This window comes from Ochotona curzoniae, unplaced genomic scaffold (genome assembly GCF_017591425.1).
Source record: "Ochotona curzoniae isolate NIBS_2020 unplaced genomic scaffold, NIBS_Ocur_1.0 scaffold_3890, whole genome shotgun sequence".
NCBI lineage: Eukaryota > Metazoa > Chordata > Mammalia > Lagomorpha > Ochotonidae > Ochotona > Ochotona curzoniae.
This window is the reverse complement of record NW_024467115.1, coordinates 16419436-16444887: the sequence shown is the minus strand read 5'-3', so window position 1 is coordinate 16444887 and position 25452 is coordinate 16419436. Positions and strand designations below refer to the sequence as shown.

Here is a 25452-nt window from a genome sequence, read left to right as displayed (position 1 = left end):
GTCCTTGCCTTGAATGTGCTAGTTTGTATCCCAGCTACTCCACTTCCCTTCTAGCTCCATGCTTGTGGCCTGGAAAAGCAGTGAAGAATGGCCCAAAGCCCTGAAACTCTGTGTCCATGTGAGAGAGCCTGAAGAGGCTCCTGGCTCCTGGCTCCAGATCGGCTCCGGCCATTGTGGCTACTTGGGGAGCAGACCAAAGAATGAAAGTTCTTTCTCTCTGCATCTCTTCTCTCTGTAAATCTGAGTTTCCAATATAAATAAATAAATCTTAAAAACCAAACAAAAAAAAGATAAGATAAATTGTAAACATCAAAGATCCTGTTGCAAACTTACATGACAGTATCAAGTTGAGTTCCTGAAGACAGAATTTCCAACCTTCCCTAGTCAGGAGTGGGTTGAGCAATGATGTCTGCCAAAGGCTCTGGAGGGGTAGGGTTGCAGGCAGTTGGTGACAACCGTGCCAGCTTGATTCTACAGTCATTGTGCTTTCATGGATGGGTGAGGTTTCCGAAGAAAATTATGCTGAAAAGTAGTTTTATTAATCAATCACATTGCAAGAACACTAATGTGACCATCAGACGCCTTCCCCTTGCTGACTCTGGGCCTCATCTGTAAAATAGGAGAGCAGTGTTGTGATCATGTGTACTTTCCTTTGCAGGCCCTCATTCATTTTCAAGTTTAAGGAAGCAAGTTGTTTTCTTCTTGGCAAATCTCCATGTAGTCAGTAGAAGCATTTAAAATCATCTCACTAATCATTCTTTCCATGTTTATGTCTCAGTGAATCTCTGTAGAAATGTTCCTATAGGGCCCCATGTAGAGGTCTAATGTCTGAAGTCCTCACTGAGATCCCACATGGACACTAGTTCATGTCCCTGCCACCCCGCTTCCCGTCCAGCTCCCTGCTTGTGGCCTGGGAAGCAGCCAAGGACGGCCCAAAGCCTTGGGATCCTGCACCCATGTGGGAGACCTGAAAGAAGTTCCTGGCTCCTGGCTTTGGCTCAGCACAGCTCCAGCCATTGCAGTTGCTTGGGGAGTGAATCTCTCCCTCTTTGTACATCTGACTTTGCAATAAAAATAAAATAAATCTTTAAAAAAAAATAACAAACGTTCCTAGAATTGTGAAGTTTGAGGAAGTGAGAGCCTCTTGACTCGTCCTTTGACTGATCATCTTCACTTTGCTCATCTTCCTCTCTGCATCCCCTATTGTCCAAATCAAGGGTGTCCATGAAGAGGAAACGAAGGCACAAAGCACCTGAGAGGTGCGTGTGGAAAGGAGGGCAAGAAGGACAGTCTTGCTCCTTGGCCTTGACAGTAGGGGGTGGGGGGTATTGACGGTCTGATTGCATTCCAGCCTTGGGGCTTTTTTGTTTAAAGATAAAATAAAACACCACACAGAGACACCTCTTTCTTCCCCTTCTTTCTGCCTCCTCCAGTCACACTGCCCATGTGGCGAGCTGTTGTTGAGACCAAGGTATTTAGAAGTCAGGTATTGATCCTAATAAAATAAGTGTCCTGTTCAGATAAGTATTAAAGCTTCGAAATGTGGGTCTCCTTCTAATTTAGGATTGATGGGATTTGAATACTGACTAAGCCTCCTATGCATCATAAAAAAAGAATTGGGTACACCATTTATGGAAATATGCTAACACAGTAGGAAAGATGCCAGCGACATCTCTAACCTACTTAGGACAGACTTCCTGAGGACTTCACACTGCAGCATCCATTTCAGAAGAACAGATTATTACAAGCAGGGGTGGGAAGACCTGCTAGTGTCCACATGTTGCAAAATTGGTTCTACTATGATTATATAATCCAAACTGACTTCTCTACCCTCAACTTCTGGAATAAGTTGAAGTTGGTGAGAATTTCACAGTACAACTAGTACGTTGGGTTCTTTTTTAAAAATATCCAGTACTTTTACCAAGTTTCATATATATAAATGTTAAGATGCTGTTGTTGGCATGGACAAAGAGATTCAAAGACTAGGCTTTTAAAGAAGAAGGAACTTTACCTTTAATTTGATTGCTGTGCTTAGAATTTATTTCTCAAACAGGGAATTCTGATATGATTGATGCTTTCTGAATTAGGTATTGGTGGTTTCCTTTGAATGTTACTCCCTTAGCTGAAGGCAGATAGGCTATTCTGCAACTGAATCAGTCTTTGAAAACTTCCTATATGTACACATTTAAATTTTCCTTGTTATGTACTCTTTTTCCCCAAACATGGTATATCTGAGCCAAATCAGTTTCACAGATAGACAAAATCAAGATATCCTTGGTTCTTTTACAATCCTGCCAGTATTGTGTCGCTTACCGTAACAGCCACCTCTCACACTTAATGTGTTTTGCTTATTAACTCTTATTATTTACATAATGAATTCAAAGTTAGACTGCGAGCCATAATAATCACACATGTCTGGTGCAGGAAGCTACATCCTTGTGAATCTTTATCAAAAGCAAAGTAATGCTTATTTAAATATGCTCAGTGTAAATCTTGCTGATGAATAATTGCAGAAATCTAATTGTCAAGTAGAACTTCTGAAACGACAAAACAGCCCTCCATAGGAAGAATACTAGGAAAGCAACAATAACTCAAGCCAGAACGAAAGACAAGGCTGAATTTTCTCTCATTTTGCTTGGTTTTTATTTTTGCAATTTGATTTGAATAAATATGATATACCTCTTTCATTTGCATATAATTTAAAACTCCAGTCATTTATGTATTCCTGTGCATGTTAAATGAATCCTTTCTGTTTCATAACTTATAATAAAAAATGTTTAGTCTATTTATAGCAGCATAAGATTGACTTGTAAAATACTGTTCTTTTGTTTGGAGCTGATTTTCAAATTTTAAATGAATAATCAAATTCAGTAGAATTTATTACCTCAAAATGCTTACTAATTTGTTTTTCTCACAAAGATGCCATTAATAAAAGCAATTCTTACTAAGCAATTGTTGAGAAAGATTTAAAGAACCTTCAGCTTCAGAATCTTAGCAGTTCCAGGAGTATTAGAATGAAAACACAGTGTATTAAAACAATTACTAAGGAGAGAAGCCTCGTAGAAAGATAAGTTTGGAGGTTTAATATACTACTTAGAATTTGGAGATGAATTTAGGGTGACTCACGATAGACTTTTTTTTTCTCAGAACTTGAAAGCTGGTTTTGTTTGTAGAAGTGCCTTAGCTGTGTGGAGCACTGCTTCCTGGCGTTCCAAAGGAGTGCCTGTGTGACACTGATGGACACGCGTGGTCAGGATGGGCTTAGGCTCTGGTTGGGAGCGGGCGTGTGCTGTCTTGGCTGTGGGAGCTGGGGGTTTCAGCTTGTGAGCACTGACTGTGGCTGCATCTCCGTGTGGACTCACTGCTCGCTCTCCTTCTTCCCCTGCAGCCTGGCAGTAAGGACAAGTCCCCGGATTTCAGACCCAGCTCACAGTTGATGACACAGTAAGCAGCTTCATCTGCTAAGTAATTTGCTATGATTGATAGTTGCTTTTTTTTTAAGGGCAATTTCTCCATTTCTCATTACCTATTGTCGCACAGTAAGTTAAGAGTTTGTCTAGTTTAAACTAAGATCATTTTTCTGGTTGAATTTTGAAAGTGTATATTGTTACAAAACTATAAGAAACAATATCGCTAAAAGCTCTAGAAGACCTATATGTCTTTTGTTTTTGTTAGAGTAGCATTTTGAAATAAAATTCACCAAAAAATGAATGATATGAATCAAACAAGATTATGCAATGTGAAGCTAATTTAGAAAGCTATTATCTAAGATAGTCAGTTTATATTACACAAATGCCTAATAGAATTAATGTATTTTGAGATATTCACTTAAAAGTATTTCTGGAGAGTTTTATATTTTATTTGGTGCTTCATTGTATCATCTAATACATAATTTTAAGATCCATCTCTTGGGACTGGTACAGCTGGTAAGCTATCAGCTGCAAAGCCTGCATCCTATGTGGGCTCCAGTTTGCATCCCAGCTGCTCCACTTCTGATCCAGCTGCCAGCTAACAGCCTGGAAAAGGCAGCAGGTGTCCTTGGGCACCTTCACTCATGTGGGAGACCTGGGAAAAGCTCCTGGCTCCTGACTTCAGCCTGAACCTGAGCCATTTGCAGCCATTTGGGGAGTGAACCAGCAGGCAGAAGATGTCTCTTTATCTGTCTGTCTCTCTCTGTTAGTCTGTCTTTAAAATCAATAAATAAAATCTTAAGAACAGCAATGAAAAAAAGTTCTTGTACTTAAAAAAAAGGCTTATGTCAAAAGCCTTTCCAAAATATTTCTCAGCTGTAAACATTTCAAATTAACTCTGGACCTAATATTAACTTCCAACTTTATATTCTCCATCAGTAACAAATTATGAGTTTAGCAGCTTTGAACATTGCCTGTCGGCCGTCCTACCATCGCTGTTCCTAGTATGCAATCTGGAGGGCGATATGCTTTCCCATGTGGCCACATAGACAAGTTCTACTAATTTTTCTCTGAGAAAAAATATGCATTCACATGAACCCTGCTCCAGGCTTAGTCAGTTTAAAAATTATGTCTCTTTTATTCAAAACATTCTGATTAAAATGACATTAATTTATAGGATTTGGCAAATAAATCTGTGCCATATTTCAAAGACTGTATTTCATACTTGACACTGTAATACAGTCACAGAACTATGATCTAGAAGTTCTGGGAGTTCTGTAACTGCTCTGGTTTATAGCAGAGGAAACTAAGGGGGAAAGCCACGTGCAGATTTCACATGGCTTATACTCCATCTGCTTGGGACTGAGTCTCCTGACTGCTTCTTGAACTACTGGGGTAGTGTTTGGGGTATGTGTTTCTTGATTAATTTGAAAGGGAGACACAGAGACCTCTGGTTTGTGACCTTACTTCCCAACTGCCCTCAACAGCTGACACTGGGCTAAGCAGAAACACAGACAGAAATGCAGTCTAGCTCTCCCACTGCGGTGGCAGAGATCCAGCTACTTGAAGCCTCACTAGTTATTCCCCAGGATGCGCATTAGCTGCATCAAAGTGGAGCAGCAGGACTTGAACCAGCATCCAGATTGGAATATCGGCATCAAAGGCAGCAACTTAAACAGCTATGCCACAGTGCCTCCACACCAAGTAGCATTTTAAATGTTGGGCCAAACACCGCTCCATGGGTTCCTTTTTCAAACTGGATTTGTTATTCATAGGTCCCTTGCAAGGTATCATTTTGTAATTTGCTTCCTTTTTGAAAGATAAGATTTACTAATAATTATAGAACGGTACAAGTACAAAGGAACTTCAGAAACCTCATGGATAAAGCGCCTTGTCTTAATTGTGGTTTTCCACAAATTTTAGGTGTTTGAAATGCAAAATGGCATGGGTTATCTGTTCATCCACTGGTTTACTCCCCAAATGTCAACAATAGCTGGGGCTGAAGGTAGGAGTTGGGAAGTCCATTTGGGTTTCCCACATGAGTGGCAGGGGCCCATGTTCTTGGACAAATCATCTGCTGCCTCCCAGGGTACACATTAACAGGAAGCTGGATTGGAAGTACAGATGAGGCTCCAACTCTGACACTATAAATTTGGAATACCAGTAGCAGCTTAACATGCAGTACCACAGACATGCACGCTGCTTTCTCAATCACTAATAAAGACAGAAGAAAAATCACTTATAGCCACTGATTCCCTCCCCGCCCCTCAAATACCTACAGTAGCCAAAAAAGTCAGGATCTGGGAACTTAATCCAAGTGTCCCAAGTGGCTGGCAGGGACCCAAGTCCTTAAGTCATCACTACCTCCCAAGGTCTGTTGTAGAAGGAAAACCAAGCACTCTGATATGGAACATGGACATCCATGAGACCAAATGTCCTGTACCTGCTATTCCGCAAACTTTCTGTGCTATTTCCACAAGCCTACCAGCCCTGCATAGCGCAAGAGCACATTCTCTGATATCATTATTACACTTAATTCTCAGCATATCCCTCGTAGAGGGGCAGACTGGTGTTCTGAACCCTGTTTTACAATCAGAGAGACAAAGTGCGAAAGACTGTGTCTTGTGTTCTGTCACTGCGTACGGTATTACGCAGATCCAGTATCATAACTCGGGCCCTCCAGTGCTGATTGTCTGTTCTCCCAATGCTCTTGCTCCGCCTGTCCTGTGCCACGACAGCATTCCAGGTCTTTCAGGTTCAGGTTCTGGATTTACCCAAGACATAATATTCTCCATTCCAATGACTGGAAAACTGAAGATTTGTGTGATTCTGTAATTGTTTTTATTATTTTTCGTGATGCATTCTTGCGGAGGCTGGGATTCCCCTGCTTTTCTCCCTCCTCTATTACCCTGCCACAATGTTCTCCCTTATAATTACAGTACTATAGTATTTAGTAGCAGTTGCAAGATTAACATTTTGCTATTTGAGTTCATCATGACATTATAGATATAGAGAAAGAAAATTTAATATCATATCAACAACGTTGCACTAGGATTCCTCCTTTTATTCAAGAGTAGAAATGCCTACTGCAGTGTATTTTTCACTTCCCAGTGTGCTAGTCTCCATTTTGCAGTTCATCTATATATGTATTTGTTTTTCATTTTGCATAAATGTCATAATCTATCAGGGATAACCTAGGATATTTGTCCTTTTGAGATTAGTTTATTTCACTGAGCTTAGTGATCTTTAGTTGTGACCAGTTTGTTGCAAATAGTAGAATTTCATCCTTTTTGGGCCCGGCACCGTGGCCTAGTGGCTCAAGTCCTCGCCCTGAACACGCCAGGATTCCATATGGGCCCCGGTTCTAATCCCAGCAGCTCCACTTCCCATCCAGCTCCCTGCTTGTGGCCTGGGAAAGCAGTTGAGGACAGCCCAAAGCCTTGGGACCCTGCACCCATGTTCCTGGCTCCTGGCTTTGGATTGGCGCAGCATTGGCTGTTGTGGTCACTTGGGGCGTGAATCATCAGATGGAAGATCTTCTTCTCTGTCCTCCCCTATGTATACCTGACTTTCCAATAAAAAAATAAATAAATCTTTAAAAAAGAAGAAAAGAATCTCATCCTTTTTCATGGCTGAGTAGTATTCCATGGGTGTAGCTGTACCATAATTTCTTTTTCGATTCCTCTGTCAATGGTGTCCATGTCTTCACTATTGTGAATTGTGCTGCTGTAAACATACGGTTCTATGTCACTTTCTCATATAAAAATTTCACTTCATTTAGATTTATTCCCAGGAGTGGGATAGCTGGGTCACAGAGTAAACCAAGTGTTAGTTGTCTGAGCACTCTCTCTATGGATTTCCATAGTGGTTGCACTAAGTTACACTCCTGCCAACAGTGCAGCAGAGTACCTTTTTCCACACTTCCTCACCAGCAGTTGTTGCTAGTAGATTTCTGTATGTAGGCCATTGTCACTGGAGTTAGGTGATGTCTCACTGTGGTTTTCATCTGCTTTTTCTTAATAACTAGGGAGCCTGAGCATTATTCCATATGTCTATTAGCCATTTGAATTTTTTTCTTTTGAAAAATGCCTGCACATTTATTTTGTGCATTTCTCTTGCTTGCTTGCTTGCTTTTTTCTTTTTCTTTCTTTCTTCAGAGATACAGTTCCGTTGGCTCTAAGATTTCCCCTCCTCCTCCTCAAGACCCTTCAGCCACTTACTGAATTTCCCTCTAGTACTGTAATAGGCAGCCCTTCGTGAACAGTCATAAGTCCATCAATCCACTACTAAGTACTTCCTGACATTTTAGGCGTGGACAGTGGCAGAATGTCCAGCATCCTACTGTCAGAACATATTCAACAGTTTCACCAGGACTCTGTCTTTGATCTGGATGCAGAGATGCATACTGCACTATGTCTCCACATCGGGATATGTCAGTCTCTGCTACATTTCTGTCATACTCCCTTTAAATACTGAGCCAGAAAACACAATCCACAGTATGGAGAAAAACAGAAAATTTGCATCAACATGAAGTTAGCATGCAACATGCTACAGAATGAGTTGCTAAAGTGATGAAAAAAGGAAATCAAAAACCTTGAAGAAAATGATGTTACTGCATGACACATGTGGTACTGAAGTCACCCATTTCTTAACAGAGTTGTTTGTTAATCGTGGATTTATCCCTATTCGTTGTATGATATGCAAACGTTTTCTCCCATTCTGTTGGTTGCCTCTTTACTTTGTTGATTTCCTTTGCTGCTTAGAAGCTTCTTTGTCTGATGAAATCCCATTTGTTTATCTTGGTTTTGACTGCCTATGCTTTGGGGGACTTCTTAAGAAGTCTCTGCCTATGCAGACCTTGTAGAGTGCTGCCTATTTTTTTCCCTAATGGATGGTTTCTGTGTGCAGATTTAGGTCCTTGATCCATTTAGAGCTAATTTTTGTATAATATGAAAGGTGGGGATTTTGTTTCTTACTTCTGGAAAGCAGACAATCAACTGTCCCAACAGCATTTGTTGGAGAGACCAACCTTTTTCCCTGGATTACCTCCAGTTCTCTTGCTGATTAGTTGGCTGCATGTGTGTGGGCTCACTTCTGGGGTTTCTATTCTGCTCCGCTGATCTCTGTTTTTGTGTCAGTAACAGATTGTTTCCATTACCACTGCTCGGTAGTAGGTTTTGAGATGTGTTAAGTTCTCCGCTATTATTGTATTGGAGTCTGTATCTTCCTTTAAATTTGTTACTATTTGTTTCACATAGTGAGGTGCCCTGGCATCTGGTGCATATACGTAATGTTATCATTATTACCTCTTGCTGAATGCATCCCTTAACCACTATGTTGTACTCTTCTTCATCTCTTTTAATGCTTTTCAAGTTGAAAACTGTATTATCTGATGTTAGAATAGCTATAGCAGCTCATTTTTCCTTTCTATTATTCTTTTCCATTTTTTCACTTTCTGTTTCCACATATCTTTGTTGGTGAGATGTGTTTCTTCTAGGCAACAGGTAGATAAATCCTGTTTTTTTAATCTAGTCCATTAATGTATGTCTTTTGATTGATGAGTTTAAGCCATTTGCGTTCAGCGTTAATATTGACAGTTGGTCCTATCATTTTAGCACTGGGTTTCTCGTTGTTTGATTTAGGTTTCTTTTGAGATATTATTGAGTTATTCTCCACTTTTGCCTTTGGATTTGCTCAGTGTTCTTTTTTTCCTGTCTGTGGCACATCCTGAAGCAGCATTTGTAGTGCTGGTCTGCTAGAGGCAAAGTCCTCAGTTTTTTATTGCTTTAGAAGGTTTTATTTCATTTTCAAATGCACATGAAAGCTTTGCTGGGTATGTTATTCTGAGCTGGCAATTTTTTCTTTTAGGATCTGAAATATGTCATTCCATTTTCTTCTGGCTTGTAAGGTGTTCTCTGAGAAGTCAGCTGAGAGTCTGATTGGGGTTCCTCTATAACTTGTTTGGCATTTCTTACATGCATATTTAAGTATCTTTTCTTTATGTTCAACTAAAAGAGTTTGATTATGAGATGTTGTGGTAATGACCACTTCTGGTCAAGTCTATTCAGGATTCTCTGCACTTTCTGTTTGGTGTCCCCTTTCTCCATCTTGGGGAAGTTCTAAAAATTATTTTTTCGTTGAATAAATCTTTCAATCCAGCTTCTTTTTCCATGCCTTCAGGAATTCCTATAGCCTTTACATTTGACCTTTTGATGCTGCCACTTAATTCTTGGATGATTTTCTTAGTTTCACTCAATTCCTCTTCCATATTTCTGATTGTGTGTTTTTGCACTGGATGTCTTCTGAAAACCTAAAATTCTTTCTTGTTCCTCATTCTTTCTATTATTGAGATACCAATGAACTTTTGGTTTGGTCAGTTGTATTCTTTATTTCTAATAATTCAGTTTGATTTTATTATAGTGCTTCTGTTTCATGTGTAATGCATTCCTAAAACTCTTGTATCTGCTTATTGTTTTTAAGGAACTTTGATGTTTTAAAATTCTTTATCCAGCAGTTCCTTGATGTCTCCATAGGCTAATTTTTGAGATTAAAGTAGCCATTTGATGCTATTGAGGGAAGTTATTGGTAACCCCATTCATGATGTCTGTAACTCTTGCCAATGACCATTGCAGTTCAGGTTAGCAAATTCTTCTCTTTAGCACAGTTTTTTAAATTTATTTATTTTTATTGGAAAGGCAGATAAGATTTAAAGAGAAAAGGAGACACAGAAAGATCTTCCATCTTTTGGTTAGTTCACTCCCCCAAATGACCACAACAGCAGGAGCTGAACCAATGTCAAACCAGGAGTAAGGAGCCTCTTTCAGGCCTCCCATGTGAGTACAGGGTCCCAAGGCTTTGGACCATCCTCCATTGCTCTTCCATGTCACAAGCAGGGAGCTGGATGAGAAATAGAGCAACCGGGACACAAACCGATACCCATATGGGATCCTGGCATTTGCAAGGTGAGGACTTAGCTATTGAGTCATTGCATCAGGCCCAGGGCTGATATTTAAACTGTGTTATCCACTGGTCTATAGGTTGATTTTACTGATCCCATTTGGTGCCTGGTTGTCCATTTTTTATCACTCGTGCCATTCCCTCTGGTGAGTTTCAGTCCCAGGATCCCATGCTATACTTCTGCCATAGCCTCTGCAGCTAGGCACCCAGGTCACTTTTTACCCCCTGTGATCCTATGTCATGGCCACAGCATTGTCTGCTCAGCCTTTCTCCTGCTGACAGTTCCAGCGGGACCCAGGACTAGAGTCACCAGCTGTGACTTCAAACTGGATCCCAGGGCTGTCAGTGGCACCCATCCCTGTTGGCAGCACACTGATTCTTTTTTCCTCTTCTTGCCAGAACCTAATAGCAGCTAGGTCTGGAAGTGACCTAGACCAGGTTTTGGTTGAACCTTTGAGATGCCCAGTCAGATTTATTTTCTTGTTGGGACCAATGAAATGCATTGAGCCATAATTGGGCTTGCCCCTGGCTTAGGACATGTGCAGCTGACTATTGTGTCCACTGCCCCCACAGTGGCTTTATCACAGTACTTAAAATAGAGCCCGGTGTGGCACTGTTGTGGAGCTGACCATGAAATCCATCCCATCCCCACATTTGTCTGCTAGGACTCTATCATTCAGGTTCTGCTCATGTTCAAACTAAAAAATCAGCATGACCAGCAGTTCTATGGCTTGACTCACTATCTGCATTTCCGGTGATGTCCCCTTCCCACCTGACCAAGCTCCGGTCATTGCTAGGTTATCTGTTTACTGCAGCACCACTCTGCTGTGTCTGCCTCTTCCCTGGGTCTATGGATCCCCTGCTGTCTCTCTGCTGGTGGCCTGCCTACTCCTGTTTTACTTGGGATCACACCCTCTCTGTTTATCCTCCACTAAACCTCCTCTGTCCACTTTAATGTGGTCCTCTTCCTATTCCATCTTGCTCTCCAGATTCCTCACTTCTTGATAATATAATCACTGATCCCATGAAGCTTGTATCTATCAACAGAATTTGTATATACAAAATAGACTGGAAGGGCAGGCATTTGGTGCTGCAGTTAATTTGCTGCTTCCAAACACCATGTCTCATTTCAGAGGGCCTGTGTCTGAGTCCCAGCTCTGCTTTCCAGTTCCAACTTCCTGCTGATGCAGTCACTGGGAGACAGCAGGTTATGGCCTAGGTTCCTAGGTCCCTGCTACCAATAGGAGATACTCATGTTGAAGTTCCCAGTTCGCTGCTTTAACCTAGCCCATCCCGAGTCCTTCGGGTCTTTAGGGAGTGAGTCAGCAAATGGAAGTTCTGTTTTGTCTAGGTCACTGTCTCTGTCTCTCCTGAAAAAAATAAGTTAGACATATTTCTAAATAGACTAGAACAGTGAAGGTAAACAGTTACATCAACCAAAATGAAAAGGTCACAATGTATTACGGAAACAATGCTCTTGGTGTCTTTGAACATATTTTATGGAAGTTTTTAAGACTTAGTGTTTACTTAGTGTTTTGAAAATGAAAATGTGTCTGCTCACACTTCTGTCAGACTGCGTCCCACACCTGTTTCCAGGTGATACAAAGCTCCACACCATGCGCTGCAGGCTAAGGCTCAATAATGACTAACAAACATTCGGTTCCTAAAGGTTGTCAGAACAGCTCTGCTCCTTTTTTGAGCAGAGGACTTAAGAAGCTTCTGAAAATAAACAACAGGGAATGTAATGAGAAGTTCAGATATGTCCAAATGCTCAAGTTCATCTAAAGTCATTGGGCTTTCCCTGTAGTTGTAGTTTCCTAGAAATAAGAATGGATTGAGCTTAACTTCTTGTGAGTTAGTATTGTTGGTAACTGGAAATACTATAGCCCAGAATGGACACCCAAGTCATTTATTTCTTTATTTTATCTACTTAAATAAGTCCATTGTGCTGAAGTAAACAGACAGGGGCTAATTTTTCTGTTTTATTTCCTTAAGGCTCTGCCTTTCAGTTTGTGATATTGATTGTTTGTTGGTTCACCAAAATACTGCTGAACAGGCAGACTCTTCACAGTCTCCACTAGCGTATCTTCCTATGAGAAATACCATTCACTTCTGTGCCATACGGTTATACACATTTTAGTAAAGCTACACTTAAGAGAGCAAAAAGAAACTTTGATAACAACGATTTTCTTGAAAGCCTTAAACTTTTGCCTTTCATAGCTTGTGCCCCGATTTCCCATTGTTTATTTGCTCCCTAAGTCAAATTATAATGATGCTTCTATAAATATCTATAATCTTTAGTAAGTAATATTAGTATTCTGTAGTTATTGACATTCTAAATTGATATTAGTTGGGATTTTGGGTCTTTAAGATAGGGTGTTTTCATGAACAGCCTTGATCAAACAAAGGTTAATTCAGATGGTCAATCATATTAAAATCTTGTCTATATAACACCCTCTTTGCAAATATCAACTGAATGAATGATTGAAAATTGTTCTTAATATAATCATAAATGTCAACTCCAAGTATCATGTCACTCCACTATGAATGTTTGCTTATCATAATCTAGTCCAGGCTCCTTCATTCCTGCAGCCATTCTTTTAAGTTCTCACTTTGTTCATCACATCTACCCTGTTCTCTCAACCTTCTCCCCTCTAGTTCTGCAATTGAAATCATCCAGTCATCACAGTGTTCTGAGCACTGAGCTGTATGCATTGATCAGATGAGGAAATAGAAATAGGCACGTAAAAGGCCATCCATTATTTAATTAGGGGTAATGTGTTAGTGTATAATGGTATGATACAAATTGTGGTTACAGGAAATAAATAAACTCAAGAAGGCCTGCAGGGAGAAACGGGGCTTATATTGAGCTTTGACACATGGATGGCATTTGGGTGTGATGCAGGAAAGAAACCGTATTGCAAATGACAGGTGCATATGATAGTTTGAGGTTGGGGAGATGTATTGGGCAAAAAAAAATTGAAGGCTGTGCCTCTAGAAGAATGTAATGTCAGAAGTTTGGGCAGATGACAGGAAGGTGGACTGAGAGACGTGTCATGTTATTTGCCCAGCATTTTACATGAGCCCGAGCAAATATTTGTCTGTATCAAATTTGGCCTTGTTCTAGACCTTGATACTGCTCCTATAAAGCAGAAAGATCAGGAGAAGCCTTTGCAGGTGAACAGCAGTGCTTACCTTGGGAACATGAGTCCAAGGGGGAGCGTGGTAATCATCTACTGTCAGTAGTAGATGCTGTGCAAGTGCTGGAATACAATGACAAGTGGTATACAGTATAGCAAGGAAGGCAGACACAGCAGGCATCATTTGCTATATATATATTTCCTGAAAATCTGCCATGACACAGTATTCTGCACTGGGGTCACAACCCTAACAGATGAAAATCCTTGCCACCCAAGCCAGTGTGTTACCTGTAAGTAAAATGTCTCTGTGGGCTACATAATGTAGAGGGAGGGGGAGTAAGTCAAAGGTGAGGAATAGGAGAAAGACATGTCCTGAACGGTTGCACTTTTTAAATAACAACCTCACAGAACATTGAAAGGGGGCAGGAAAGGGAAAAAGCAGTGAATATGTGGAAGGAGAGTGCAAAGAGCCCTGAGGCAGTGTGTCTGGTATCCTAAGGGAACCGTAAGGCAGTTAGTGTTTCTGAAAGAAAGTAACTGGGAGAGTGCATGAGATTAGAGAAAGTAACGAGACCTCATAAACCATTGTTAGCCTTTTGGCTTTTACACTGTGTGAAATAGGGGACCATTAAACAGAGGGAGTGACATGAAATAGAGCCATTAAGCAGAGGGAGTGACTTACCATTTAACAGGATAACTCTGCCGTGTGAGATAAGCATGGGCATTGATGGACATGGGTAGATTCGGGGAGACCAATTACGAGAATGCGGAGGTTATCCAGATGGCAGTGCCTTCCGAGAGCATAGGCAGTGAAGTTAGGAAAGGTCAGATTTAGTGTATACACATAGAGCGTTCCTAACACTTGTAGTGAGAGATTTGCTAGACAATAAATGTTGATACACAATAAATAAAAGGTACATATTTAAAAATATGCAGTTTAAGTTTTAATATAGGTGTATGTCCATGAGCTGCCAACTCAATTGACGTCATTAACATTTTGACTTCCCACAGTCCTTCTGCTCTTTTATTATCTCTCCCTTCTGTCTCCTTCCTTCTTTAACTAAACTCTCTCCCCTGACAGTCACTAATGACCTCTGACTTTCTGAATACCACAACCTGTTTATCCATTTGCTTATGGATGCACCTTTGAGTTTTTCCAGTTTGGGGCCATTACAAATAAAGCTAATATCAATATTTGTGTTCAAGTCTTTGTGTTTAGCCTGTGCTTTCCTTTTTCTTGGGTACAGGCCTAGGAGTGGATGGCTGGACTGTGTAGTTGGTTTATGCTTCATTTTTAAGGAAATACCCAGGCTGTTTTCCAAAATATTTTCTCCTATGTGATTGTGATATATTGAGTTTTATAATTTTTGCCATTTTACTATATGTAGATTTATCTCACTGACTTAAATTTGCATATCAACTAGTGAAGTTAACATTTCTTTCTTTTTTTTTTTTTTAAGATTTATTTTTTGATTATTTTTACATTGGAAAGGTGGATATACAGAGAGGAGAGACAGAGAGGAAGATCTTCCGTCCGATGATTCACTCCCCAAGTGAGCGCAACGGCCGATGCTATGCCAATTCGAAGCCAGGAGCCTCTTCCGGGTCTCCCACGCGGGTGCAGGGTCCCAAAGCTTTGGGCCGTCCTCGACTGCTTTCCCGGGCCACAGGCAGGGAGCTGGAAGGGAAGCGGAGCTGCCGGGACTAGAACCGGCGCCCATATGGGATCCCAGGCGTGCAAGGCGAGGACCTTAACCACTTTCACCACCGCGCCGGGCCCGAAGTTAACATTTCTATATGTGCCTATCTTATGTGCCTATATCTCTGTTTATGAAGTATCTATTCAAAAATTTTACCTATTTTTAATATCCTATTATTCAGCTTTGAGGGTATTTGTATATTTTAAATATGTTCTTTATCATGTGCGGGATTTTCAGGTGCTTCCCAATCTCTGATTTGCCATTTTATTTTCTTAGTTGTAGCCTTTGGAGATCAAATTATTCTCTTATTTTGACAAAGTCCAATTTACAGATTGTGTTTCTTTACAAATGAAACATAGTAAATCTGTCAACCAAAAATCACAGAGATGTTCTCCTACATCCCCTTGGAGTAGTTTTATAATTTTAGATTTTATATTTAACCCTTAGCTGTGTTTTGAATTAGTTTTTATGTATGGTATGAAGTTTAGGTCAAAAATCACTTCTTTTTATGCATTTTCATACCAAATTGTTCTTTTTTTCTTTTTTAAAGATTTATTTTTTTTTATTGGAAAGTCAGGTATATAGAGAGGAAAAGAGACAGAGAGGAAGATCTCCCGTCCGATGGTTCACTCCCCAAGTGAGCTCAATGGCCAGAACTGAGCCGATCCAAAGCCAGGAGCCAGGAACTTCTTCTGGGTATCCCACACAGGTGCAGGGTCCCAAAGCTTTGGGCCGTCCTCAACTGCTTTCCCAGGCTACAAGCCAGGGAGCTGGATGGGAAGTGAAGCTGCTGGGATTAGAACCGGCGTCCAAATGGGATCCTGGCGTGTTCAGGGCGAGGACTTTAGCCACTAGGCTACGGCGCCGGGCCCATACCAAATTGTTCTTACATTGGTTATTTAAAAGGAATCCTGTCTGAACTGACTGGATGTGAATACTTATTTTGAAAGTGATTTGTCCAGGGCCAGCATTGCGGCAGAGTAGGTAAAGCCATTACCTGCCTTACTGGCATACCATATGAGCACCAATTCAAGTCCCAACTGCTCCACTTTCCATTCAGCTCCTTACTAATGCACCAGGAAGATGCACAAATACTTGGACCCCTGCTACTCCCGTGGGACACTCAGAATCCAGACGGATCCAGGATCCTGGCTTTGGCCTGGCTCTGTTGGTGGCTATTTGAGGAGTGAACCAGTGACAGGTGAAAGATCTCTCTCTCTCTCTGTTTCTCTCTCTACTTCTCTCTCTATTTCTCTCTCTCTCTCTCTCTCTATCTCTCTCTCTCCTCCCCCTCCCCACCTCCATAACTCTGCCCTTCAAATAAATGAAAAGAAATCTTTAAAAATCCAGGAAATAAGCTGTCAGTATATGTGTGGCTGTATTTCTGGATTCTGGATTATTGATCTGTTTATATCACTACCACATTATCTTGATTACAACAGCTGTGGAATATCTTGAATTGAGGTAGCATTCACCCCATCACCTTTGTTCTTTACAAAATTGGCTTGGCTTTGTAAACTTCTTTACATTTCCACATAATTTTTAGAATCAGCTTGTCAATATCTGTGCCAAAGCCTGTTTGAATGCCAACTAATTCAGCACTGAATCCATGGATCTTCTGGGAAAAATTGGCTGGACAGTAACGTTTAGGCATCTAACTCATGAGTATAATGCAGCTCTCCACTTATGTACACCCTCTTTATTTTTTCTTGGTAATATTTTTAGTTTTCACTGCAGAGATCTTGAACATACTGGTTAATTCATTCTTTCCTATTTCATATGTAAGTATGTTATGTTTAAACTTCAATTTATAACTCTTTGTTGCTGCTTTATGCTGTGTATTATTGTTTATTGATGGTATTGTCACACAGCCTTTCCAAACTCATTTTTTAGTTTTAATAGCTTTTTGTAGATTCCATCAGATTTTCTATAAAGAAAATAATGCAAATGAAAGTTTATTTTTACCTTCACAATCTGCATTCCTTTTATTTCTTACCTTATTGAACTGACTAGAATTTCCAATACAGTGTTGAACAAAACCAGTAAAAGTGGATGTTCTGCCTTGTTCTTCCTTTTAAACAAGTGAATAAGAAAGCTTCAGCCTTTCACCATTATGGATGATGTTATCACAACTTTTTTTTGCCAGTGTACTTTATCAGGTCTTTTTCTTCATTTCTTACTTTGCAGAGACTTTTCAGCAGGAATAGATGTTAGATTTTTGAATGATTTTTGTATCTATTAAATACAGTCGGCTCCCTGTATCACCAGGTTCTACATTCATAGATGCAGTCAAGGGTAAGCCAAAGTTTTTCAGTTGAAAAGAAAATAAAAAACAACTTTGCTGAACATATGTAGAGTTTTTTCTTGGCAGTATTCCTGGAACAATGCAACCATTGACACAGAACTTACATTATTAGATATTACAAGTGTTTAAAGATGACTTGAAGTACGTAAGAGAATTACAACACCTATTTCATTGACTATAGAGGGAGCTGAATATTCTCAGATTTTTGCTATTTGTAGGGTTCTTGGAATGAGTCTTTATAAAATTCATTAATATTTTTAATTGCATTTATTTTTCTAATGCTAAACTAATCATGTTGTCCTAGGATGAACCACATTCAGCAGTTGGTATGTCACCTTCTTACATGTTGTTAAATCTTATTCACTAAAATGTGGTTCAGAATCTTTTGCATTCTGTTAATGAGGAGGATGAGTCTATTGTTTTCTTCCCTTGTAGTATCTTTGCTTTTGGCCATAGGAAAATGCCGGCCTCCTGGAATGAGGTAGATTATGACCCAATTCTCTGAATACTTTGGTAGATTTCATACTACTTTTTGTAATTTCTGTTTTCTACTGAAAAATTCTTCTGTGTATAGTGAGATATTAAATTTGTGGTTTCTTTTAACATACTTGTAGTTGTGAATTTCAAGTCTTTGTCTAGTTAAGTCCAATCTCTGGACTTCACCAAGGACTGTTCCTACTCATTGCTGGCTGGAATAGATGCTTTCCCTGGCCTTGAGTGACTTCCTCAAATGCCTGTGCTCTTCAATCTCTCACTGAGGCTTTGAAGTGGGACCCTTTGCAGATCTTCACATTCCCCTGAGTATCTTCCCAGTTACTCTCTTTGTGGACCCTGGCCACCGTGATCTCCTGAGACTCAGCTCTCACTGGGTCACTTTTCAATGTCGTCTGAAAAAGCTCAAAGCAGTAAGCTGGGTGACCTTTGCACTCCCCTTACTTCCCATCTTGCATGGATCACTCTCTGTTATTGCCTTGGGTTTAGTATCTCCAGAATGACTGTTTCATATATTTTACCTAGGTTTCTTGGTTGTTGTAGATGAAAAGACAGATCTGGTCCATGTTGTTCCAACATGGCTGTAACCGAAGTCTCTAAGACCATATAAAGATGAGATGCACAAGAAAAGAAAGACCTAGACCTAAATGCTTCATTAGCTCTATGATTTCACCTGGCCACTAGAGGAAGGTCTCTTCCTTTCGTTTCCCCTAATCTGTACAAGGCTTGTTGAAAATCTGCTATGATAATACATACATCCTGTGTGCCTTTTCAGGAGCTAAGGCACAAAGGTGTGAAAGTACATGGAATACCCTGTGGACATGCTTCTGTGGCTGTGTTCTTCTTTGTGCATATGTGTTTAATTTTATGTTTTATGTGTGTGTATTTGTATCGTATAAGTGAATCCACAGAAAAGAATAGAGATTTCTGACTTGTCTTGAAACAGGATGCAAAGTCTCAGGCTGGAGCTGCACGTTGTCTTCCGGGATCGTCCCCTGGAGTGGAGGCCATAGACTGCTCACCTCCTCAGCTTGCCCCAGCTTGTCACATTAGTGTCCCTGTTCTGCTATACTGGGCTTGTTTCCCTTCTTCACTTTATCATGCTGATATCCACAGGGCTGGAGTCTTTACTTCAAAGCATAGGTTCCTCGAAGATAAGGCTGAAGAATGGACTTTAGACAGATAAAGATTGTGAATTATCAGGGCTTCCTCTTGGAGCTTGAGCTTTCCTTTTCTATTTCTTTCTAAATGTAATTTCTTTGTTCTTTTCTCTCAGTCATTTCTCACCTTTTTATTCTCACCCATCTGACTTCATTTTACTTGCTTATGCAACCCTGTAATAATCTGCTGGGGCTACCAGGATATGGCAGGCCTGGAGGCTACAGTGCACACCCAAGGTGTCAGCAGGATTGGGTTCTGATAAGCCATCTCCCAGGTTTGCAGGTGGCTACCTACTCTCACACTGCCCTCATTTGACTTCTTCTCCATGTGTACACAGAGAGAAGCAGTGTAAGCAAACTTGGTGTGCCTTCCTTCTCCAGGGATGCCAGTCTTATCAGATTGGGGTCCCATTTCATGACCTCATTCAACTCAAATGACCATCATAAGAGACTCTGTCTGCACATACAGTCGCATTGGGGTTAAGACTTCCAACGTATGAATTTGGGGTGAGGGTGGGAGGGTACAGTTTCATCTTTTAGAATCTCTGTTCAGTCCTACTACTTGACTTTATGACTTGTGCGTCTTTTTTGAGCTTATTTTTGGTGTTTTCTGTTATTTCTGCATAAGCTAGAGAAAAGAGAATCACCTTCCATTCTTTCCCTTTTGAATTGTTTTCGTGTTTTCTTTCTCCTAAAGTAATTGTACTACTACATCCCCATCCACAAAACATTTCTTTTATGAGTTACTATCACTTAGAAGATCGCATTGATCTGTGTAGTAGGCAATGAGGCTTTCTCACATATCATGATGTCACAGCTTTCTAATATGAAAACGTCATCACTTCTTTCTCTGTTGTTAAGAAATATCCTGTATTTGTCTAGAGATGTGCGTGTGTGTGTGTGTGTGTGTGTGCGTGTGTGTGTGTGTGTGTGTGTGTCCTCACCTACATTTCTAAAGCTTTCTGGTTTTTCCCAACAGTGAATATTCTGGCAAAGTTTGTTTTATTATTGTGCCCACCCCACCTAAAGGTTTATCTTTACATTAGTTTAAGTAACTTGGTGTTTCACACCCCCATATGTAATCATTTATTTTGTCCTGCTAACTACTTTTCTTTCTTGAACCTACTATTCATCCTCCATTCTGTTCCCATTGCCACTTCCTGAGATCAAAGCCCTGTTGTATGCTCTTAAAATAGCTTTCTAACTTGCTCCTGTCTCTGTTCTTACCATCCTGTAGTTCTGAAATAGGCAAAGAACAGAGCCAGGAGGACCGTGGGCACAAACTGGATACACAGGGTAAGAAGAATGAACAAACAAGCCGAAAAGTCACCCTAATAGAGGTAAGAGGAAGTTACGTCATTCAGTCAACAGGAAAACATGTAGGGATGCGTGGTCAATAATGACAGGTGCAAAAGAGAGATGTGAAATACAGACTGACAAGTACCCTTGGGATTAACACCCAGGAGGCCTAGGAGATTCCTAGAAGCATAAAGCACATGGTCGCCAGCCTGAAGAGAAAAGTGCTTCAGAATAATTTTATTCTAAAACATAAGGGGGGGAAAAAAAAACCAGGACTTTAGATTTGAAGGAAAAAAAGGGGCAACAACTAGTGAGAAACAGAGGACAGTGGGTACAAAGTAAGGATGAGTAGTGAGAGGAGGAAGGAAAAGGAGCCGTTACATGAGGAAATACATGGGATCAGAATTCAAAACAGGGCAAGTCAGGGAAGAAATGTGGCTGAAAAACCATTTTATGATAGGGACTAGAGATATGAGAAAACAGGGAAATATTTCCAGAAGGCCTTATTTTGTTATGTTGAAATGAAATTTATTATTATACAAGTGGAATGTTAACAGCCCAATTCACATCCATATTTATTAATTTGCCGCTGTGTAAGAACTGAGTTCCAAATTTTCACCAATATTCTTTTAGGTTTAAATGGGAAAGAAAGAGGGGAGGGGGGAAGGAACAAAGAAAAGAAATAAAGAAATCTGATTGCACACAAGGCATATAGGTGAGCGGTTAATATAGCAGTCATGGGTTAAGAAATAACTGTAGCCTTGACATCAGGGTCAGAAAACTTTTGAAATCGAATTTTAGACTCTTATACATAGAAGCTATAAAATCACTCGTGTAGAGAAGGAAAAGAAAAACCTGGCATGGGGGAGAATGTCACATAAAGAATTATTATCTTTAGGATATAAAAGTAGCCAGCATTATATATATAGTTCAGCGAGCTAAGCTGTCATCTGCTATACCTGGATCAGATTTGAGCTGCTCATTTCTGTCTGTCTCCCTATGATTGTTCCTGGGAAGACAGCAGAAGGTTGCACAAGGGCTTGAGTTCCTGATATCCACATGGAGACCCAGATGGAGTTTCTGGCTCCTGGCATCAGCCTGTTCAAGCCCTGCCTGTTTCTGCCATTTTCATTCTACAAGTGAACCAAAAGATATTCTCCCAATCTCTCTGTCTCGCTCTCCTCCAAATAAATAAATAAATGCCTCTTTTATTAAAAAGCTCTAAGAATTTAACAAGGAAAAAAAATACTAGTAGACAAGGTAGCGAAAGATGCATGTACAATGTTTTTAAAGGATTCCTAAAGAGATAGATAAAAAAGCAAACAAAAAAAAAAAATAAGGAGAGGTGGGCATTTTTGTGTAGCAAGTTAGACCACCACTTGTAACACCCATCCTGGCTGTTCCGCTTCCAATCCAACTCTTTGCTCATACAACCCGGGAAGACCTGTGTATATGAGCTTATGTGACAGAGTCAGAACCTGTAAGCTAAGGATTGTTTCCTGTCAAAAGTACCTGTTCTTGTATGCACAATACTATTGCATAATCATTGCTTTATGATTAGAACTGACCTGTTCTCTAAAGGCTCAAGTGATCTCTAATCCACAGTGCCCTCAAGGAGAGCCCTAGCAGAGGGTCAGCCACTGCCCGTTGGCCAGTAGGCCAGCATCTCCTTTCACTGGAGTACTGACTGGAGTTGACCACCACAACCAGATTGCCATTGTCCCAAAGTTGCAGGTTGACACCTAAGGGCAACCAGTGACATTTCCATGTGAGACTCCAGACACTATCAATGCTGGGTTAGTACTTGTAGTAGAAGCTTCAAGTTCAGCCCATTTGTCTATCACCTATAAGTTGTAGTGCACTGACTACATGATCTCTAAGGAAGCAACTTCATAGTTTGATCCACATATTAGTTCTCAATTTGTACTTGCTTTGCATCAAAACTATATCTGAATGCATAGTTAGCCATCACTATCTTGATCAATCAAAAATTTGTTGAACTGATTTTAGATTGGTTTGAAAAATGTAATCATTAATCCTAGTGTAAAAGTGGATTAAGCGAAATGATGCTGTTTAACAAATGCTGTAGATGCCATGATGGCCTACCTTTAATTTCTGGAAGTTATTCAGGAGTTGGATTGTAAGTATTTGAGAATTATATGTCTTGTTTGTGTGTGAAAGAGACACACTGTCTCTTACTACCATGCATTGATTGTAGGAAGCTGGTGTTCAAGTACTCTTACTTCATTTCGCATACTTCTCTCCCTAGTGAAAAGTTAAAGAAGAATGGAGACACAGCAAGTACACAGAAATGAAATGACAGGTTAAACCATATTGAACTTCTCTCCAGAGTTCAGAATTTTCAGATAATAAGGAAGAAAGGAAGCATCAATTACTTGTCTCCTTTCAAAAGCATATAGACAAAGCAGAAGTGAGAAACAGGTGGAAAAATCAATGTGGCCTCCAAGCTTAACTGTTACAACCCATTGTGATTGATGTTGATCAAAGTATTGGTACTTGTATTTTTAGTAATTGCGTCAAAATTACACTACCACTGTCAAAGAAACAATAAAGAAAAACCATAATTGCTCTTTAGCAAATATGAATAAAAAGCATTTGCATTGTTAGGGTGTCTGTTCAGTAATCATTTAATATTGTATTTGTAATGTGGTTACCTATATGAATGTTATGCTCAGAATATGAAATACCTGCCTTTAAAATTACCTTTATTTAAAAGACAAGCTGTTTCATAATATTGTGCATTCCAATTGATTCCAGTAACAAAGGCATTAAAACCATCTGCTTTTTTTTAAACCATCTGCTTTTTAGAATTGAAATTTGTGTTCCTTTCAGTGACTCATACATGTAATATGGCACACCTAAACCAAAAATTATTTTTTAAGCTGGATTGACAAAAGGTTCCCAAGTTCCCTTACATTTTAAATAAGGCATTTCATATTTAAGCATAAAATAATTTATAGAGTGTGATTGTTTAATATTTTAGTGTCACTATTTGTTTTTAAAGTATTACATTTATTTATTTCTTTAGTGCCTGGATAACAGTGTCATCCCTGTGTGACTGTGTTTTGCAGTTGGAAACAATAAGGAAATTATTGTTTTTGTTTTTTTCTCTTTCGGTCTTCTCCTTTCCCTATTTTGTGATAATTCTGTTGATAAAAATGTTCAGCTCCCAGAAAGTCAAAACTGACACAGAAGTGTCAGTTGGAAAAGTAACTTACTAAACTAGACAATTGAGTCTATTAAAATAAGAAGTGAGAAAGGCAGTGTTGGGCACTGAGGTGTAAATTTTGACCAGATGTGTGTCTACCCCACGTGAAATATCTCCTAGTAAAAACATATTTGGCCCCTATCCCTGCACATGTCTAAGGGGCACAGACATTGATAAACATAACCCAGCTGCGTGCAACTTTAAAAAAAAAGAAGTGTTTCTAAAAGTGTTGGGTGGCATTGGTGATGGTGCCCGCGCTGCAGCCATCAGCACGGGGGTCTCTTGTGATGTCGTGTTTCCTGGTGCTTGTGTCTACTTCAGGTACAGCTGGGCCCTGCCAGCTTTAGTTGCCCTTGTACAAACTTGTGTTTTTTTGGTTTTGTTTTTGTTTTTGTCTTGTGAATGCACTTGATAATTTAAAAATAAAATACACTTCTCTCTGCCATTGCAGCTTGCAATTTTAAGATGTGTCTTGAATCTCTGGCTTTGGTTTTAATTACAAATAGTATCCACACATTAGAGAAATAGTTAAATCAGTGTGAATGTATAGGGAAAACTAAGCATTTGCTAACATTTCAATGTCCATATGAAAAAAAAAATACGGATTATTTGTAATGTTGGAACTACAGAAGACAAAAGGAAATCACAGGGGAAGCAAGCCTAAGGAAAGTCTGGTTTTCCATAAGGCCTTGTTTTTAGAAAAGGCCCTTGTCCTGCTGACCAAGACCAGAGTTATGCTGTCTGAGATGAGTGGGGGAACAGATCACACAACGCCCTCTAGGTAGCAAACGGGTCCAGTTATAATCAAGCAGACAGTCCAGTATCAGAGCCCATTACATGGTTCACGGAACTGAACCATTATCTTAGTAACACGTTGCTCGTGCTTTATCTTTAAATATTCATGTCATATCATTCCTTTTTCCCAAACCAATGACAGCTTGACACTATCTCCTATATCTGAACAGCTGTTTTAAACCATTTATAGAGATACATTTCCTAATTACTGATTCAGCTCTACCTTGTCTTGAAGATCGAGGTTTCTTCAGTCTCAGATCTCTACTATGAATAGGATTTACAATATAGAATATAATCAAGTTCTCAAATGATTCAAAACAAAATATTTACACTAAGAATACAAGCTCATGTTTAAAGTACACATTTTTTAATGAAGCAGAGGCCTTTGAAAGTTCTCTTTATAGTGTTTCAACTCTTGTGTAGAGTTTCTGTTGCATTAAATACTTGGCTTTACTTTTTTATTTTTTAGGGTATAGAAAAGTTTTAATTTAAGAAACACGTTTTCTCTTTATTTGCAAGGCTGTATCTGAAAAATAACTCACCATTTTATGGTTTTATTTGATATGTCACTTTATATATGTAACTCCAATATTTTTAAGATGGTTAGAAAGTTCTAGATAACAAAATTTTGTGATCTTTACACTTATGTATCAGGGCCTTCAAAAAGTGTGTGGAGAAAAAGAAGATAAATTTATTCTGGTATAAAAGATGAAATCCATGCATAGCTTTTTCATGGTACACATTTTCTGTGAGCTTTCTGAAAGCCATTCTTGTTTAAAGTTTTTATTTGAGACCTCCCATCTGCTGATTCATTCCCCAAATGCTTTCAAGAGCTGCTGTTGAGACAGGGTCAAAGCTGGGAAATAGGAACCCAGTACTCAGCTGAGTCTTTAGTTTATTCAGGGTCAGATCTGGGAAGTAAGAGTGCTATCCAGATCTCCCACATGGGTGGCAGAACCCCATGG

The 25452-nt window shown here is 39.7% G+C and overlaps 1 protein-coding gene across 1 annotated transcript in view; it reads left to right on the top strand.

Moving 5' to 3' along the window:
- AHI1 (Abelson helper integration site 1) overlaps positions 1–24331 on the top strand; it is a 190262-nt gene extending 165931 nt beyond the window's left edge. The window contains exons 24-26 of the mRNA XM_040965629.1: positions 3389–3444; positions 20402–20504; positions 22733–24331. Of these exons, the coding sequence (XP_040821563.1) occupies positions 3389–3444; positions 20402–20504; positions 22733–22735 (162 nt within the window). The 3' untranslated portion in view covers positions 22736–24331. The remainder of the gene's footprint in view (positions 1–3388; positions 3445–20401; positions 20505–22732) is intronic.
- The last annotated feature ends 1121 nt before the right edge of the window (positions 24332–25452 follow it).